Raw genomic sequence first — 18,529 nt, forward strand, 5'->3', positions numbered from 1 at the left:
GACAGCTAGAATAAATGAATTCAAATTTGTTGCCTCCGACGTGACGATGAAAAATAGCCGAACACTAACGCCACCTCTATAACGGTTCGCGTTGATTTGATAGCTTGACCATATAGGAAACGATTCGCGTCTGTGCTGATTTGGCAGTAGCGATCGCTCACCTCGCTGATCGAATTTGGGGAGGGGGGACAGTTGTGAAACACCACTGTCGCGTCGGCTAGTAGGTAATGGAAGTTTGAGAGTGTCTCAAGAGTGTTTCAAAGGGGTCCCAGAGGCGCTGTGGGGTATCTCAGTGGTGTTTGAAGGGGCTTCAGAGAGGGTTTCAGGGGACTTCATGGTATCTCAGGGTGCTTCATGGAATCTCAGTGGGGTTGTAGGGGTCGTTTGGGGTGTTTCAGTGAATTTTAGGGCTTCAGGGGGCTTTAGGGATCTTAGGGCGCTTTAGGGGGTTTCAGGGAAATGCAGGAGATGTCAGAGGCGTTTTAAGAGGGTCCCAGAGATTTTCCGGGGGCTGGATGCTTCAGGGGAGCGCGGGTGCGTTTCATGGGGTCTCATTGGGAATCCGGAGGGCCTTTTGGACGGTTCCAGGAAAGATTCAGATAGTCTCAAGGGCATTTTAGAAGGCTTCAAGGGGCTCCAGGAGATCTCAGGGGCGTTTGAAAAAGGCCCCTGGAGATCTCAGGGGCTTGTCAAAGGGGACCCAAGGAATTTCAAGGGGTACCATGAGGTCTCAGAAGTGTTAAGGGGGCTCTGAAGGTTGTCTCAGGGGGTTTTAGAGGGCTTTAGGGACGGTCCAAAAGGTCTTAGGGATTTCCAGAGATGTTCCAGAGGGCCTCAGGGGTGTTTCAGAGGGTCTGAGGGGAATCCAAGGAGTCTTTGTGACGCTTCAAAGGCAGCCAGGGGGTTTCAAAGAAGTTCCAGTGTGTCTCAGGGGCGTTTCAGGGGGCCTCAGACAAGTTTCTGGGAATACCAAGAGATCTCAGGAACGTTTCATAGAGGCCTAAGCGGGTGAGGGTCCTGAAGGCGCTTTAAGAGATCTTAGGAGATTCCAGGGGGCCTCTATGACACTCCAAGGGGTCTCAGGGAGATTCAGCGATGGTCCTTAGGGATTTAGACGCGTTTTGGGGGGACTCAGGGGCATTTTAGGGGGTTTTAGTTTAGGGGTTTAAGGGTTGTCTGAGGGCCTTAGGGACGCTTCGAAAGGTCTCCAGGAGTTCCAGGGAAGTTCCAGAAGGCCTAAAGGGTGTTTCAGGGGGTAGCATGGGGATCTCAAGGGGTTCCATCCAGGGAGCCCTTGGGACGTTTCAAAGGCTCTCAGAGGGATCCAGGGAAGTTCCAGAGGGTCTCAGGGGCGTTTCAGCGGATACCAGGATATCTCGGGGTTGTTTTAAGAGAGATCCAAGAGATCTCAGGGGCGTTTCAAAGGGGTTGCAGGAGGTTTCAGGGGCGTTCAAGGTGGTCTCAGTATCATCACCTTGGCGTTTCAGGGAATTTCTGGTAGTACGAGGAGATCTCAGAAGTGTTTCAAGCGGGATCCAGCGGTTTCAGGGGAGAACATCCTTCAAGCTATTCTAAATTTGACTATGTTGAGAAGATTTCATAGAAAGTTCGTTATAAAAAGACCAATTTAGCTTTGAGCTAGGGCATCGTAAACATTTTCAACTACTTTCCGATACATTCATTACATTCGAAAGTGGATACTTCCGTAAACATGAGTGAGGGTGTTAGCAGCGGCCTCATGGTAGAGAGTTTTTCGGCAGCCAAGTTTGCAAAGTGTGAACGAACTTAAGTATCCAGTGCATAATTTATGACTATGCCATTTCGAAAAAAAAAATCAAAATTTAATGAAATGTTTTTTATGGTCATGTATGTACTTCATTGATACTGCTCCTACTATCTTCTAAAAGGTACATAGTTCCATAAATTTATTTGTCTAAGGGAGTTTTACAATAAAATACAACCGAAGATTTGGAGTGATTTTTGGCTGAAGTATGAGGAATCATAGGTGTGGAATGGTACCACAGAATTTTTGCTGGAATTAAGGTAAATAGTTTTAACATCCCCGGAACAATTTTGAATGGAACGTTTGGAGTTTTCTTGTTCTGGTGTCAATTAAGGCCACCAGGTTGGTAGAGTACAAAAATGGCCGCCAATAGTTTACTCGAAAATTCTGTCCTGAGTTTCAGACTTTCTGTAATCATGCGTATGCTGCAGTTAAATGTCCGTTATTCGATCCCGCTCGGGGCAGCACGTCCTCACAACAACCAGGACGACAGACGTGTCACCCCACTACATTTGGCTCACCTCAATCGAGTCCGTTCATCGTCGCCGTCACCCACGCCACACGACCAATTAGCAATCCATTACACTTTGGTCAACTTCCGGTACGGGGCAACGGTGGCGTACGGAACGGTCAGTAGACCCTCAAAAGGTTGGGGAGAGGCAGGAGCTTAAGTCACCTGACAGACGTAAAGCCATGTTCGACCGTCGCGTCGCTCCGGAACCCGGCAGTGTTATAATGTTTCAAATCAAATTAAACAGACAAATTAATTATGCATTCTCTATTCTGGGATCTCCCTCCGGGCAGCACTAGCAGTGAGGCTGCTGCTAGTTGTCGCTTTAGTCGTCGGTGATGTCCGTCCATTCTTGCGCTTGGCTTGCGTTTGGTCGGTCCGGTTGAAGGGGGACTTCAACAACCGCACTCTCGTGCAGAGAAACGCTTGCCGATGGGCGTTGTCGCACTGTTGTTGGGCACTGCGTGACATGCAAAATCCCTCTTGACGTCAATTGTGGGGTTCTGTTCTTAGTCGAATTGGAGGAAATTGGAGGATTGTGGCTGATGAGAGCAGAACTATCAAGATACGTTTCTCATTTGGGTTTGAACGTTGATGGGTAGATTACAGTTTATGATAGAAGGGCACAGATGAGCTGTTTCATCCCGAGCTCACTTACTCTTCTTCTTCTTGCTCATGTTCATGAAGTTACGTTCCTACTATAACAGAGCCAGCATCCCAGATTGCTGCTCTGAACACTCAAACACAATTTTTTTGTTTATTTTTTTCCATCGATTTTTGAAACAAGTAACATTTTTGAAACAGGAAGCAGGTTTTGAGTTTCTTGATACCTAAAATAATTTTGCGTTCAGCTTTCAATGAAAAAAAAAACTATGTAATTTTTTCCAGCGATTTAAAATATCTAAGAAATTCGGACCTTGTTAAATGATGTTCGAAACGGTCTGGAAAATGCGCATAATAGAGAAAAAATGTACTTTTTTTTAATAAAACAGTTAAAATAAATCTTGAACAACATTTTACAATGTCCGTGATTTGTTTGAATTTTTAAATTTAAACAAATTGCGAAAGTAAAAACACAGTATTTGAAGAAAGAATTATTGAAAAAAATGCTGAAATAATTTTCAAAGGAAATTATCACACTAACAGAAAAAAATTCCAAATAAAATGCTGAAAGAAATCTGAAAAAAAAAAATGCTCAAGCAATCTCCTAAAGTATTTTTTGAATATTATCCCATAAAGTGGCCAAATGAGATCTTAAAGTAATTTCAGAAGAAATTCAAAAAGAATTTCCTATAAAATTTATGATGAAACTTCTGAAGAAGTTCTCAAAAAAATTCCCTGATAATTTCTTAAAAAACTAGCCGAAGAAAATGAGTTTCCAAATGAAATGCCGAACTGTTTTCCAAAGAAAGTGCTGAATCAATTGCCAAAAGAAATCCGAAGAAGTTTTCAAAAACAATCTTGAAAAAAAATCAAAGGCTAAAAAAATCTCCCAATCAATTGGGGTTTTTAAATTTTGAAAAATGTATTGACTTTTTGGTTTTATACGGAAGAACACTTTTTTCTGAACCACTATGATTTTTATTCAAAGTTTTAGAACATTGTTTTGGTACCTAAAATTAATTTCAAAGAAATTTTTTAAATCACCTTTTGACAGCTGGGCAACTGCTTTTTTTTCCTCCCCTGTTGGGGAAATTAAGCCACTGCGTCCAATAGGCTGAACTTTTGTGGCATAAAAAAACTGCTTGATACAGTACAAAATGCGACGAGGGGTGATTCGATAAATTGCTTCCATACAAACTTAAAATTGATTTTAATTAGGTTCCCGTGTACCAAAGTTCATGAAAATTTGGGTTTCGGCTCAGCTTGGCGTGTAGATTCAGAATATGGAATTATCTCAACATCGCTGAAGAAGCCAATTGTATGGGAAATTTTCATCAAAGTTTCGAAAGAGTATCCTTTGAAATGGTTCAGAATGTGAGATTTAGGACATTACAACACTGAAGCAATATAGTGAACAAATCTCGAACTTACTTTTTTCTAGAAAAAAAAAGTTTTCATTCGTCTCAGCAGTATCACGAAGGTCCAAAACACGGGTGATATGACTTCTAGACTAAACTTGAAGTTGCTAAGATCACTAGCGCCACGTTTTGGGTGAATTTCAAACTTAATTGATTTCTAAATAAAATCTCTTACTCTTTTGAACAACTTTGCCAAAGTACCCTTCAAAGCGGTCCAAAACGCAAGATTTACGATGTTTGTAACATAAATTTATCTCATTACAATACCAACGCCCCGTAGTGAGTGAATCTCGAACTAAACCGTTTTCTTTGTGAACTTTTATTTTTCTGAACAACTTTGCCGAAGACAGTACCCTTATAAGTGGTCCAGAACGTGAGATATTCGAGCTCTTGAAGCTCCTAGGAACACAAGCGTCTCGTACCCAGAGAAACAGTGATCGTATAAGATGTTGCATAAGATGTTAAAGTGGAGGCGATATGCGTACATTTTACATGCACCTAAATGGAGACATGCACGCATATGGCCTCCACTTTATCATCTTATGCAACATCTTATTCGATACCTGGTTGTCTGGGTAATGAGTGATTGTGAAACTAAGTTGTTTTCTATGTGAAAGCTCTTAGTCTTCTGCGTAACTTTGCCACAGACAGTATCCTTCTAAGTCATCGTAAGATATTCCACAACTACTAGAAAAATAAAATGATACCCCACATGTCCGACATGGTGCCCTTTGTAGCAGATTTCTGGTGACACATGTTCCCAAAACAACTGTTTTACCAGATCGACACATTTTGGACAAAATTGCTTTTCAATCTTTCTTTTGAATTGGTTAAACTTTCATCATTCTATAAGAGTTTGAATTTCGGGATCGTTGTTTAAAAATAAAACATGGTAACTGCTTTGCTTCCGCAAAATATCAAAACTCAAGAAGTTTCATTACGATTAGTTAATAAACAACAGAGATATGAGGGCTTGAAATTGGGTTTTGGGTCATAATAACCCTAATACACGACGAAGGTTAAGAAATTATTGGTGGTATTCTTTCGGCTTCAATCGGTTCTAAAATGGAATCTATGGAGATATTTTTGAACGATCCCGTGAAAGAATTCGCGAAGGAATACCTGCTTAAAACTTAAAGCTTAAAAGCTTAGAAAACTTTTTGAAGAGACGGTTAGAAAAATTTCCGAAAGAATATTTGAAAAAAAAAAATCTAAAAAAAAATTAGAAGCAATCCTTGGAGAATTTTTCGAAGTAATTCCTAGATGAATTTCTGAATGAATCTATTGAAGACAATTTTAAGAAATCGTTTAAGAAATTACTGATGAATTTGTCAAAGGAATCTTAAGAAATTCTTGATGGATTGCTTTAGATATTCCCGGTGGGGTTGCGGAAAGAATCCTTGGAACGTTTCATTATGGCATTCCTGAAGGTATTTTTTTTAAAGAAATCTATGCAGCAATTTAGGAAGGTTTTCCAAAGGAATCATTAAAGAAACTTTTGGAGTAAATCCCAAAGTAATTTCAGAAGCAATCCCTGGAGATTTTCTGAAGGAGTTTCTAAAGGAAACTTTAAGGAAACTTTTTAAAATAATTCTGAACTCCTATTTTTTTTTAAATCCATTGGAGGTTTTTCGAAGTAATCTCCTGGGGGATTTCTGAAAGAGTTCATAGAGAAATTTTTGCGGAGGTCAATGGAATATTTTCTAGAAGAATACTTAGAGAAATGTCGAAAATAATTTATAGAGGAGTTTCAATAAGTAACTCTGGAAAACAATCTTTAAAAAATCATGGAGTAATTTTACCTTTTGGAGTTTTGGAGCAAAGGGTTAAGAAAGAATCCTTGTAGAAGTTTTGCAAAAGGATCTCTGAAAGATTTTTTTTAATACCTGGATGAACTTCTGTTCTCCAGGAGGAGCGGCTCACAACGGCGTCTGATCCCCATGTTAGGGGCGGCTGATCTACGTCCGAGTGCCAGGGAAGGACTCTAAGCTCATCTGTGCACTATGGTCCTCCGGAAAGTAGGGGAATGGTGTCAGGCCCTACGAGCCAGCCGTAAAAAAACATTGTAGCGGAAAATCAGCAACAGAATAATACGAACCGAGACCAACGGCAACGACCCCAGCGAACAAAAAGGACTTGCGATTGGAAACTTGGTACGTGGAACTGCCGATCTCTCTACTTCATTAGGAGCACCCGCATACTCGCCGATCTACTGAAGGACCGCGGGTTCGGCATCGTAGCGCTGCAGGAGGTGTGTTGAACAGGATCCATGGTGCGAACGTTTAGAGGTAATCATACCATCTACTAGAGCTGCGGCAACACACGCGAGCTGGGAACAGCTTTCATAGTGATGGGTGATATGCAGAGGCGCGTGATCGGTTGGTGGCCGATCGACGAAAGAATGTGCAGGTTGAGGATCAAGGGTCGATTCTTCAACTTCAGCATAATAAACGTGCACAGCCCACACTCCGGAAGTACTGATGATGATAAGGACGCATTTTACGCGCAGCTCGAACGCGAGTACGATCGCTGCCCAAGCCACGACGTCAAGATCATCATAGGAGATTTGAACGCTCAGGTAGGCCAGGAGGAGGAATTCAGACCGACGATTGGTAAGTTCAGCGCCCACCAGCAGACGAACGAAAACGGCCTACGACCCATTGATTTCGCCGCCTCTAAAAATATGGCCATACGTAGCACCTTTTTCCAACACAGCCTCCCTTATCGTTACACCTGGAGATCACCACAGCAGACGGAATCTCAAATCGACCACGTTCTGATTGACGGACGGCACTTCTCCGACATTATCGACGTCAGGACCTATCGTGGCGCCAACATCGACTCCGACCACTATCTGGTGATGGTCAAACTGCGCCCAAAACTCTCCATCATCAACCAATGAATGAACCACGAGCTCGCTGCACTTTACGGCGAACCCAGCATCCAGAAGGTGGCCAAAGCCGGAAGGATACGGTGAGCAGGGCATGTTGCAAGAATGCCGGACAACAGCCCTGCAAAGCTAGTGTTTGCAACTGATCCGGATGGCACAAGAAGGCGTGGAGCGCAGAGAGCACGATGGGCGGACCAGATGGAACATGACCTGGCGAGCATTGGGCGCGATCGAGGATGGAGAGCGGCAACCACAAACCGAGTATTGTGGCGTACTATTGTTGATTATGTCTTGTCTTAATGATGTTGAACAAATAAATGTAATATGTAATGAACTTCAGAAAGAATCACTGGAAGATATTCTGATAAATCACCAAAGGAATTTCTATAAGAATCAATAAAAAAAATTCTAATGAAATGGCTTCAAAAATTCCTGGAGGAGTCTTTGGTTTAATTTATGAAGAATTCAATGGATAACTTCCTAAAAGTCTCTTTGAAGGAATTTCTGAAGTATCTTGGAACTTCCTGCAGTTCTAGAGGAATCCTTTAAAAATTTACTGAAGTAATCCGTAGTGGAGTTTTCGAAGGAATTCCCTTCTAACGCAAACTTTACATAACATATTTAAAAATGAATTGACGGATCCCGACTAAAAAATTGTAACAAAAATATAGCATAATTCTAACAAACCATGATATTTATAGCGCATTGTGATATTATCATGTTCAACATCCTTGGTGTTTTAAAATTACTATAACTGAATTATATCACATTTTGCTATAAATGTTGTTTGATAACTCATTTTATTATAATTTAGTTCTGAGTCTTTGACATTTGAAGGATTGTGTTACAAAACTGTATCAAATTTCGATAGAAACTAGTAATCCTGTGGCTCATATCATATTTTGTTATAATTTTGATATAATTATAACAAAATAGGTTATAATCTTGATTAGATCAGTGTTATTTTTGCTACAGTTTTAGTTATTTTAACATCATCCTGCATCTAGTTTATAACATAATAAGTTATAGAAAACTTATTATGTTATATGACTAGGGCCCATATAGCCGAGGCGGTAAACGCACGGGTATTCAGCATGACCATGCTGAGGGTGACGGGTTCGATTCCCGGTCGGTCCAGGATCTTTTCGTAAAGGAAATTTCCTTGACTTCCTTGGGCATAGAGTATCTTCGTGCCTGCCACACGATATACGCATGCAAAATGGTCATTGGCAGAGGAAGCTCTCAGTTAATAACTGTGGAAGTGCTCATAGAACACTAAGCTGAGAAGCAGGCTTTGTCCCAGTGAGGACGTTACGCCAAGAAGAGAGAGAGAGAGAGAGAAGTTATAGAAAAATATTATAACATCATAACACAATATGATATAAACTTGATATAATTTTCTTGCCGGGATGGATTTTTAATTTTTTTCCTGGAAGACTTCTAACCACGGTGTTTCATTTACCGTTATTATCAAAAAAATATACCATCAAAACCTGAAACGCCATTCTCTTTCTTTATCATTCCTACACCTCTGGACAAATTTTTAAAAAAATCGTTAGACGAAATTTTGAGTTACGCCCTTTTAAAGGGCCTAACCCCTAAAAAATCAGGGTTTCTATAGAAAAACATCATATTTCATAACGGAAGCATGCTTCTGCCCACAAAATTTGAAACGCCATTCTCTTTATTTATCATTCCTACACCTCTGGACAAATTTTTAAAAAAATTGTTACTAGAAATTTTGAGTTACGCCCTTTTAAGGGGCCTAACCCCTTAAAAATCAGGGTTTCTATAGAAAATCATCATATTTTATAATAAAAGCATGCCTTGAAGTCCCAAATAATAAAACGTATCATAAATAATGCTACAATTTGATACTATGCGCTAGTATTGGCTATTTGTATTGATGTTTGTATAAAAATTGGCCATTACGCTAATATAAGGGAAGTATTTTCAAACATGTAGGAAGCAATCATTTTTGTATTCAATTGCCATTCATAGCGTGGGATGTAAGTTTTTTTTATTGCTTTTTTATAGACAAAACAAGCGATGACATGCGCCTTTGTCATTCGTTAGTTTTATTGGTGAAAAAAGTACTTTTAACCTTCAAATGGGCGTAACTGAAGAATTTGACCAACATTATTTTTGAAATTCAGTTTATGGGTGTGCAATAACTATATAAGTGAAAAAGTAAATGAACTGTCGTTTATGTTTTTCATTGTATATTGTTCTGGCTATAATAATAATAAATGAAGCCAACAACGTCCGTATCCTACAGGTTAAAGAATACTTCCCTTATACTGGCGTTATGGCTTATTTTTATACAAAATGCCGTCAATATTAATGCATAGTATCAAATTGTAGCATTATTAATGATACTTTTTATTTTTTGGGACTTTGAAGCATGCTTCCGTTATGAAATATGATGTTTTTCTATAGAAACCCTGATTTTTTAGGGGTTAGGCTCTTTAAAAGGGCGTACCTCAAAATTTTGTCTAACGATTTTTTTAAAAATTTATCCAGAGGTGTAGGAATGATAAAGAAAGAGAATGGCGTTTCAAATTTTGTTGGCAGAAGCATGCTTCCGTTATGAAATATGATGTTTTTCTATAGAAACCCTGATTTTCTAGGGGTTAGGCCCTTTAAAAGGGCGTAACTCAAAATTTCGTCTAACGATTTTTTTAAAAATTTGTCCAAAGGTGTAGGGATGATAAAGAAAGAGAATAGCGTTTCAGGTTTTGATGGTATATTTTTTTTGATAATAACGGTAAATGAAGCACCGTGCTAACGGAACCCTCGGAAAAATCACCGAAGGAAATCGCTTTAAAAACCTTTAGAAATTTCAGAAAGATTTTCCAAAAACAAAATCCCTCTTTTGGGATTTCCTTGAAGATTTTTTTGGAAGTAAATGTATCCAGAGGAGTTTCTGAATTAATCCATTGAAGACAATCTTAACCCTTTCGTGACGAACCAGCACAATTGTGCTGTTGAGCAGTAACATGTTTGCATATTTTTTTTTATATGTTTAGTCTTTGTTTAAAGTGATGTAAACTGTTTCCATAATTCAGCCATCACTAGTACTTGCATGTGTGTAAATAAGCTTTTGTTTACGTTGCCTGTGGGATTTACCACACCAAGGTAAACAAAAAGTGGACAAAAACCGTAAAACATGAAAAAGTTTTATCTATCGCATATTATTTATTTCCGATTTATAAAGGCAATCAAAGCTAGAAATCGAAAGATAAAGAGTAGTTCTTTCAAATGAGGAAAAATAATTGTTGGTTTGTTGAGAAATCTAAGAGTTCTGGAGATCCAAAGTTGAGCAATTTGTATGGAGATTTCACTTTTTTGCGCTCCGTCACGAAAGGGTTAAGGAATCCTTGGAGAACTTTGAAGAATAAAAAGAATATCTAAAGAATTCGTTAAGGATAATTTTACATATCCTGGAGGAACTTCGGGAAGAATCCTTGGAAGTTTTTTTGATAGAATTTCTGGAGGTATTTCTAAAGGAATCCATGAAGCAATTTAGGAAGGTTTTTTGAAGGAATCATTGGAGAAACTTTTGGAAGAAATCCTAGAGCAATTTCAGTAGAAATTCTTGAAGATTTCCAAAAAGGAATCCCTGGAAGAGTTTCCGAGTGAAACTTTTGCAGACATTTTTTAAATTCTGAATTTCATATTTTTTAATTGAACCCGTGGATGATTTTTCTGAGGGATTTCTGAAACAGTCCATGAATAAATGTTTGAGGAAGTTCAATTGGGGAAATTTCTGAAAGAATCTCTAGAGTAAGGACACTCAGGAAAATTTTCTTGAAAATAAAATCTAGGAGGATTTTTTGGAAGAAACCCTAGACCAATTTGTGATAGAATCTTTAGAAAACTTTCTGGAAGATTCACTAGAGGAAATTCTTATAGAATTCAAGAAAAAATTTCGAATAGAATAATTGCACAAATTGGAGGAATCTTTAGCCTTATTTCCGCAGAATTCCCTTCATAACTTCCTGAATTTGGATGAATTAATGTCGTTTTGCTACACGATGTACACGTACAAAATCATCAATATTGGCAGAGGAAGTTATCATTCAAAAACTGTGGAAGTGCTTTTAGAACACTTAGTTGAGAGGCAGGCTTTGTCCTAGAGAGGACGTTACGCCAAGAAGAGCAAAAGGATAAGGATTTGTTAAGGAATCTCTGGAATTTCTAAAAGAATCTCTGGTATAATTTCAGAACTTTTTTTTTACTTTTTTTACTTTGAAGAAATCTTGCCCTTGAAGATTTTTTTTTTGCAAATTTGAAATACAAATAGAAAAAAAAAAACTAAAAAAGATAACTTTATATACATTCGATGCATGTGAGCGTTAATATTTACTATATTTACTCATATTTAGGAGGAGCATTTACTAAACGATAGTCCATATAGGTTCAGTCATGTACCAAGGACAGTTAAAGTTAGCCGAAACACTACAGACAAAACGAGAACAATATTTTACCCCTGATGAAGGCATCACTTAGGTGCCGAAACATTGGGTGAATAATGAACCCGTTAGAAGAATAAATACTGCTTAACCACTTAAGGTCTCCATTTACGATTACAGTCAGTGAAGAGAATTATCAGACAAAAGAAGCACAAAACAAGCAACAAAGAAGGCGCAGCAATTACTCTTTATCCCAACTGCTAACAGATAATAGTCCTGTTCAACGACGCAGGTTGAACTTGCTCGAAGGTGCTGCATCTTGCTCTTACCCATTTGTCATCAAACGGGTAAGAGCGGGATGCAGCAACTTCGAGCAAGTTCAACCTATGTCATTGAACAGGACTAATGACATGATCCCGAAATGTTTTGTTGCAGACAATACGGAAGCTGAATTAGTTGCGTACTTTTCAACTCGTGAATAATTAATTATTACAAACCCAAAATCGATACTTTTTGATGATACATCTTCAGCAGCGTTGCAGTGTTTACCGACTCGAAGCTACCGCTCGAAAATCACAATGCAAGGCCTAAAAATCTCTAAACTCGTGCTGCATGATCTTTATCCCATTTTTTTCAAGTTGGGACAAACCTATGTCGCATTGGGTAGAATGTCGCAGCAAATTCAGGTTGCGACACTGTCGTTATTGTTGTGCGATTGTTGAATTTTGATTCACTGATTACAGTTAACCCGACTAAAAAATTGTAACAAAAATATAACATAATTCTAACAAACCATGATATTTATAGCTCATTGTGATATTATCATGTTCAACATCCTTGGTGTTTTAAAATTACTATAACTGAATTATATCACATTTTGCTATAAATGTTGTTTAATAACTCATTTTATTATAATTTAGTTCTGAGTCTTTGACATTTGAAGGATTGTGTTACAAAACTGTATCAAATTTCGATAGAAACTAGTAATCCTGTGGCTCATATCATATTTTGTTATAATTTTGATATAATTATAACAAAATAGGTTATAATCTTGATTAGATCAGTGTTATTTTTGCTACAGTTTTAGTTATTTTAACATCATCCTGCATCTAGTTTATAACATAATAAGTTATAGAAAAATATTATAACATCATAACACAATATGATATAAACTTGATATAATTTTCTAGCCGGGAATCCTTGAAAGCAGTTAATAACAATTTAACAGCAGTTGGTAATAATACAGATTTATTAGGCAAATTCTTCAGAAATTTCTCCAGATAGAAAAAAAATATATAGAAAGATAGAAGGGTCATTTAAACAAAACCAAGCTTCAGCTGTGGACACTAAGGCAAAGTGAGACCTCCACTAAAATGATTTGACGGGGGCTGTATTTATCAGATTCCTGACAGAACCATAGAGTTCTCATCTGGTACTGTACTTCAAATCACAAACCCTAAAAAGATCTGTATCTCATTTTCCACCATTCAATCAATTCCACTTTCTTGTTTCAATTCCAATTACTTTCAAACTTGTACCCCCACCTCCCCAAACAATCCCAAGCAGAAACCAGACGCGACCGCGCCACGCTGCCGCCGTGTTCATTCGGATACAAATAGTCAAATATTTACGCCTTCCTGCCCGGGCCAAATTTCCTTCCGAGTCGCGTAGCGTCGTCAAAGGAGAAAATCCATTCACTACCACCACACGCGAGATAAGAAAACGATGACAATGACGACGACATCCTGTGTCTTAACAGCCGCCTCTTCCGCCTTCAGCCTCGAGGAGCGTGCTGTAACTGTGATTGCTCTTGACATGATGAGGACAACGAACGACGAGGCACTCTTAGAACGATGGCGACGTCGCTCGCAGAACACAGAACATTCCGAGCTTCCGTTTTGGTTCGCTAGGTGGTGGTACTTACCGAAATTCACGATCGGTGACGGCTACGAAAATTGATTGCCATTTATCTAATTCGTCTGAGCTTTCCGAGCTGGAGCGTCCGTTCTGTGTGGCGAGGGAAGAAAAAGAAAGACAGAAAAGGAGAGATTGAGTAAAAGCACCAAATGAGAATCGGATGAGTTTTAAATTTGAGGCAACTGTTGTTACAACGCAACCAACGGAGGCAAACGGGGTGAGAAGATGAAAACGACCAAGCTGTCGTTGGCGGGAGTAATCGAAAATGGATTGATCCATTGGGAACTTATTTGGCACATTAACCGATTTGCTGTGCTCTAAGTGATTGTAGAAGTTTTAGTGTAACGTCTGTTGTTGAATGAATTTGTTTTTTTTACATAGTGCATAATGGAAAATATAACTGAAGCTTAAAGAAGTAAGTATGAATTGTGGAATGCAAAGCTTAAATAATAAATTAAATCATTAATAAAAAAAACAAATCCAAGTAGAATATATAAAGGTCAAGAAAAAAATATGATCAAATATAAAAAGAAAAGAGGTGTTGATAGAACATAGACAAATAAGAAGACTGAACCATAGGAAGATAAAAGTATAAGAAGATAGGATAAGAAGCTACTCGTTTGGCTGAGGCCTATTTTTCCTAATTTTGTTTTTCACAATTGTAGTTGTTTTTCGATTTTTTTTGGTTAAGAGAGGATTCTTCTTAATAAGCATTGCATGGTGATTGAAATTGTAATTTATTTTTGGCTATCTAAAAAAAGTGATCGTTTCAGAACTGTTATCACAATTTTTATATACCCACATTTCATAGAAATGTACACACGATCAAATGTTTGGGGTTACCCCTTCAAAAAAATGACATTTTTTAAGGTCTATATCTCCGCCAATTTGGGACCAATTTCAATACCCTAGATCTCATCCAAAAGATAATAAGTCAAAAAAACTTTGAACATGATTTAAATGAAAATTTTTCAAAAATGTTTGTATGTAAACTTAAGCTAAAGTAGCCAAATTTTCTAAAAAGTGAATATAAACTTACGGCGGTGTCGCTGAAAATTGGGTCGACCAAATTTAAAGATGAGAGTGGTAATATATCCTATTTTCTAGTATCTTTCAACTGCTTTTTACTGAACTTGCCTAGAAATCTAGAAAAAACAGTTATCAAGTAAATTAACTCTTTATGTCACCGGCCAAAAGTTTGGGGTCACTATCGTAAAACATGAAAATGTGATTTGTTGATAACTTTGGTTTTTCATTTAATTTTAATTCTTCTTGGCTTTTTTGAACATAATGAATGGTACTTATTGCATAGACATTGAATCACACATATTTTTTAAAATTTACATACTAAAACTTAACTTAAAATTGCCTCAATTTTTTTTTTTGAAATGTAATGAAATGTGATAACCTTACATAACATTTTTTTATGAAAATCGTTGAATTCGTTGAATAAACCCTCTAATACCCAAATTTTGATTTTGATCTAAATATCATTTTTCGTCATCTAAAATCGATTTAAACATGTTTTGGAAGATGATTCTTTTAATTCTCGATTTTGTCAATTTCGGTTTTTGATTTTTCTAATTTTTATTTTCAAACATCCGCATACTTTTATATTTTTCCTGGAAGCCTATTTGGGTGGCGGATTTTTTGAGACGAAAACATTTTGAGATTTTACGATTATTGTTGAAATATTTTAATTTTTTTTTTCACTGACAATTTTATTTTCCGTGTAATTTTGAGGAAAATAATTTTAGAGTGTATTCGACTCCCTTAAACTATTTTACCGTGATAAAATGATTTGGGAAAAATTTAAAATATGTTAATTGTAGCTATTCAATACTAAATAACACTAGTTTACAACATTTTTGAATTCGGTAAGCTAATGACCGTTTTTGGTGTAGAATCATGCCCTGAGTTCGAAAACGCGAAGGAAAAACATTACAGTAGAGCGGAAATTTTTTCGACTTTCCATACAAGGTTAATGATTTGAAATCGATTTTTGTTCTATTTTTAAGCAAAGTCGCTCATTTCACACATCTCATTCTCCGTAATCAATGCTCCGATTGAGCTGAATTTGTTACTGTAACTCGCCTACATATGATATGTCAAAAAAAACGCTGAGAAAGAATTTTTTAATTGTTTTTTTCTTATTGAAAAAAAAATACATTTCTTCATATATTTTTGCAAATTTTGCAAAATTTTAAGGAGATTGTCCCCAAGACTCGCCAATATCTTGAATTTCATCAATCTGACGCAAAACCTGCCTTCTGATGACCGAATGATATGACATTCAGCTTTTAATTAATAAAAAAATATTTGAAATTGGTTGAACAAAACGCAAGATATTTTAATTTTAGCGAATTCCATATTTCAAAAAGTTGTAAAACTCGATATTAAGCTAAAACTCAAAAACTGTTCTACTTAAAAATTTTTGAAGCACGGTTTCGAGATCAGCACTAAATTGTGCTTCAAAAATTTTGGTCGTTGACAGAAGTTCATGACTTTCGTTTTATTTTGTAAACTAGTGTAATCAATGACATCTGAAAGGTGACTCAAACATCAATTTTTCAATGATTTCTTAAAAATGTAAATATGGTTTAAAACGGTTCTACAGTACTTTTTCGATTTTATCACGAATGAAAAAAAAAATCGCGTGATATACTGGAGCGTGATAAAATTGAAACATATTTTTTGCGAGTGTTTTTATTGCTCAAAATACACCTGAATAGAAAAAAAGCAAATATAAAACGAACGAAACATAAAACCACGAAATGGAAATCGAAAATTTCAGGCAGCATTTTGAAAAACAAATTTAGCCAATCATCAATAAAGATCAAGAAGTCATCCTAGACTGTATTTATGCTGCATTGTAGAGCAGTGTGAAAATATCCCCTCAACGCCTCAACTAACTAGTGAAGATGAAATGGAGCCACATGAAATGGAACGCATGAAGTCTGAAATAATGGCACTTAAAAGTTTCCTCGAGTGAATAAGCAATGAGTAGCACTTTCAATTTTGAGTATTATTTAAGTTATCATCATTATTTAAGTTAGACATCCTTGCTATCGGTATTTGCATGGTAGCAATTGATAATTGATCATTTCGTAACAGTCGTTCAAGTGATTTTGATGGTCTACTGTGACGCAAAATTTTTGGGTTTTCTTATGTTGGGAATCTTCCTAAACTTTATATGAAGTTGCGAACGAAATTCCTTTTAAAGCTTGAATTTTGTCAAACTAACTTTGATTGAAATGAGTTAAAATTGCAGTTTCATACAGCTTTTCGTTTGTTTGATAAATATTATGCCTCTCAAGAAAAATCAGAATATAGCGATTATCTGCCTCTGGCTTCTGATATAAGCGCGACAGTCACTAATCATAACAGCGTCATCAGATTTAAAAGTATATAATTCCATTATATGGGGTTTGACAACAAGAACACTCGTTCCACTGAGCCACTCTTGCCGTTCGTCACAAATACATTCAAAAGCATCTGTCACTTCGCGAAACCCACGTACTTTTGTTTTTGGCGGGAAAACTTTTTCTTTTGTTTTGCCTTGCGACTGTCATGCGGCGGTATGCCTTGCGAGCGTACGACCGCCACAGGACTCTAATAAAAGATAAGCGCGACAATATTTGATATGTTTTAGAATGCGATTCTAAATAATCGAGTTCAGTACCCGGTCTGTAATCCCTTTATCACCTTTGTCACTGAAACCATTTAGGGTAGAAGCATCAGTTTTGGCCATAGTACAGATTGACACCTTTCATATTGGCATATTGGAAGTTTTAATTGGTAAATTTGTCATTTTTTTTTTCAGGAATGATTTCCCTTAGATTTTGACGAAAACTGGTGCGCGAACCCTGTTTATGTGTGTAGTGGCAGCTCATTCGGTAAAGAAACCGAACCCTCTGATAAGGATCTCAAGTTTAATTGAGTACCTACAGAGCAGGCCTTATATGTAACCGATACGCCAATAAAGATCAGTTTTATGTTGACCATGATCGTACTTGGAAGTCTTTCACTATAGCACTAAGAATGTTCACATTTTATCAAACGTTTCTTGATTATAACAATGTGCAAAAGTAGCATACTTATGACAATTCATATGCCCTATCTAGTTTAGAATATGTATTTGGAAATATTTCTATCAATTATCATAGCGTGATGAAATCGAAAAAAATACCGTGCTGGAATCGAGAGTGATATAATGGAGCGTGATTAAATAGAACCGTGACAAAATCGAAAAACCACTGTATAACATTTACCCGAAAACCATTTACCCGAAACACATTTACCCGAACGTCATTTACCCGAATACGACAAATACCCGAACGCGACATTTACCCGAATGCGACATTTACCCGAATGTGACATTCACCCGAATACGACATTTACCCGAATACGACATTTACCCGAATGCGACACACCCGAATGCGTTAGACCTTATAATCATCAAGCCAAGTGATTATCAAGCACTCTGGTACAGAACAAACTGGCGGTCAAAATGGATCCTGAAGAGCTCAGTATGCTTACCTAACCGGCCTTTTTTGAAAATATTGTGTTCTCTTAAAATATGCATAAACATTTGCTGTTGGTGCTAATTCCGAATCATATTTTAATAAATAATTCTCCCTTCTTTTATTATTGGCTGGTCTTTGGAACTATAAAATGCCGTTACAACATAGTTGTTGAAGTTTTTATTTGAGAATTATTTTTATTTCAAGCAATGACTGTTCTTTCGAAGTTATTCTTTTGAAAGCTATAAGTATTTTAATCTGAAATGTTTCTTTCTTTTATATGTTGAATGTTCTTTCAAATAGACGATCTTATAACCATACCCCCACGAAATTCGTTTTTATCATAATTCATTTGGTATTGAGTTCTTGCCCCAGACCAAATGGCTAGCTTTCTGATAAATGAGAATGCACGAAAAGACATCGAGCCATTCAGCTTAAAATCATTCATGCCGAAAGTCAGGATGAATGC

The 18,529-nt window shown here is 37.1% G+C and overlaps 1 protein-coding gene across 3 annotated transcripts in view; it reads right to left on the minus strand.

Moving 5' to 3' along the window:
- The window catches only part of LOC109622131 (beta-1-syntrophin), an 804,166-nt gene that overhangs the window by 38,949 nt on the left and 746,688 nt on the right, over nucleotides 1–18,529 (minus strand). For all 3 annotated transcript variants that reach the window (XM_029875688.2, XM_029875687.2, XM_029875686.2), the window contains exon 8: nucleotides 13,545–13,627. In XM_029875688.2, coding sequence (XP_029731548.1) covers nucleotides 13,545–13,627 — 83 coding nt within the window. The remainder of the gene's footprint in view (nucleotides 1–13,544; nucleotides 13,628–18,529) is intronic.

This window comes from Aedes albopictus, chromosome 3, assembly GCF_035046485.1.
Source record: "Aedes albopictus strain Foshan chromosome 3, AalbF5, whole genome shotgun sequence".
Taxonomy (NCBI): domain Eukaryota; kingdom Metazoa; phylum Arthropoda; class Insecta; order Diptera; family Culicidae; genus Aedes; species Aedes albopictus.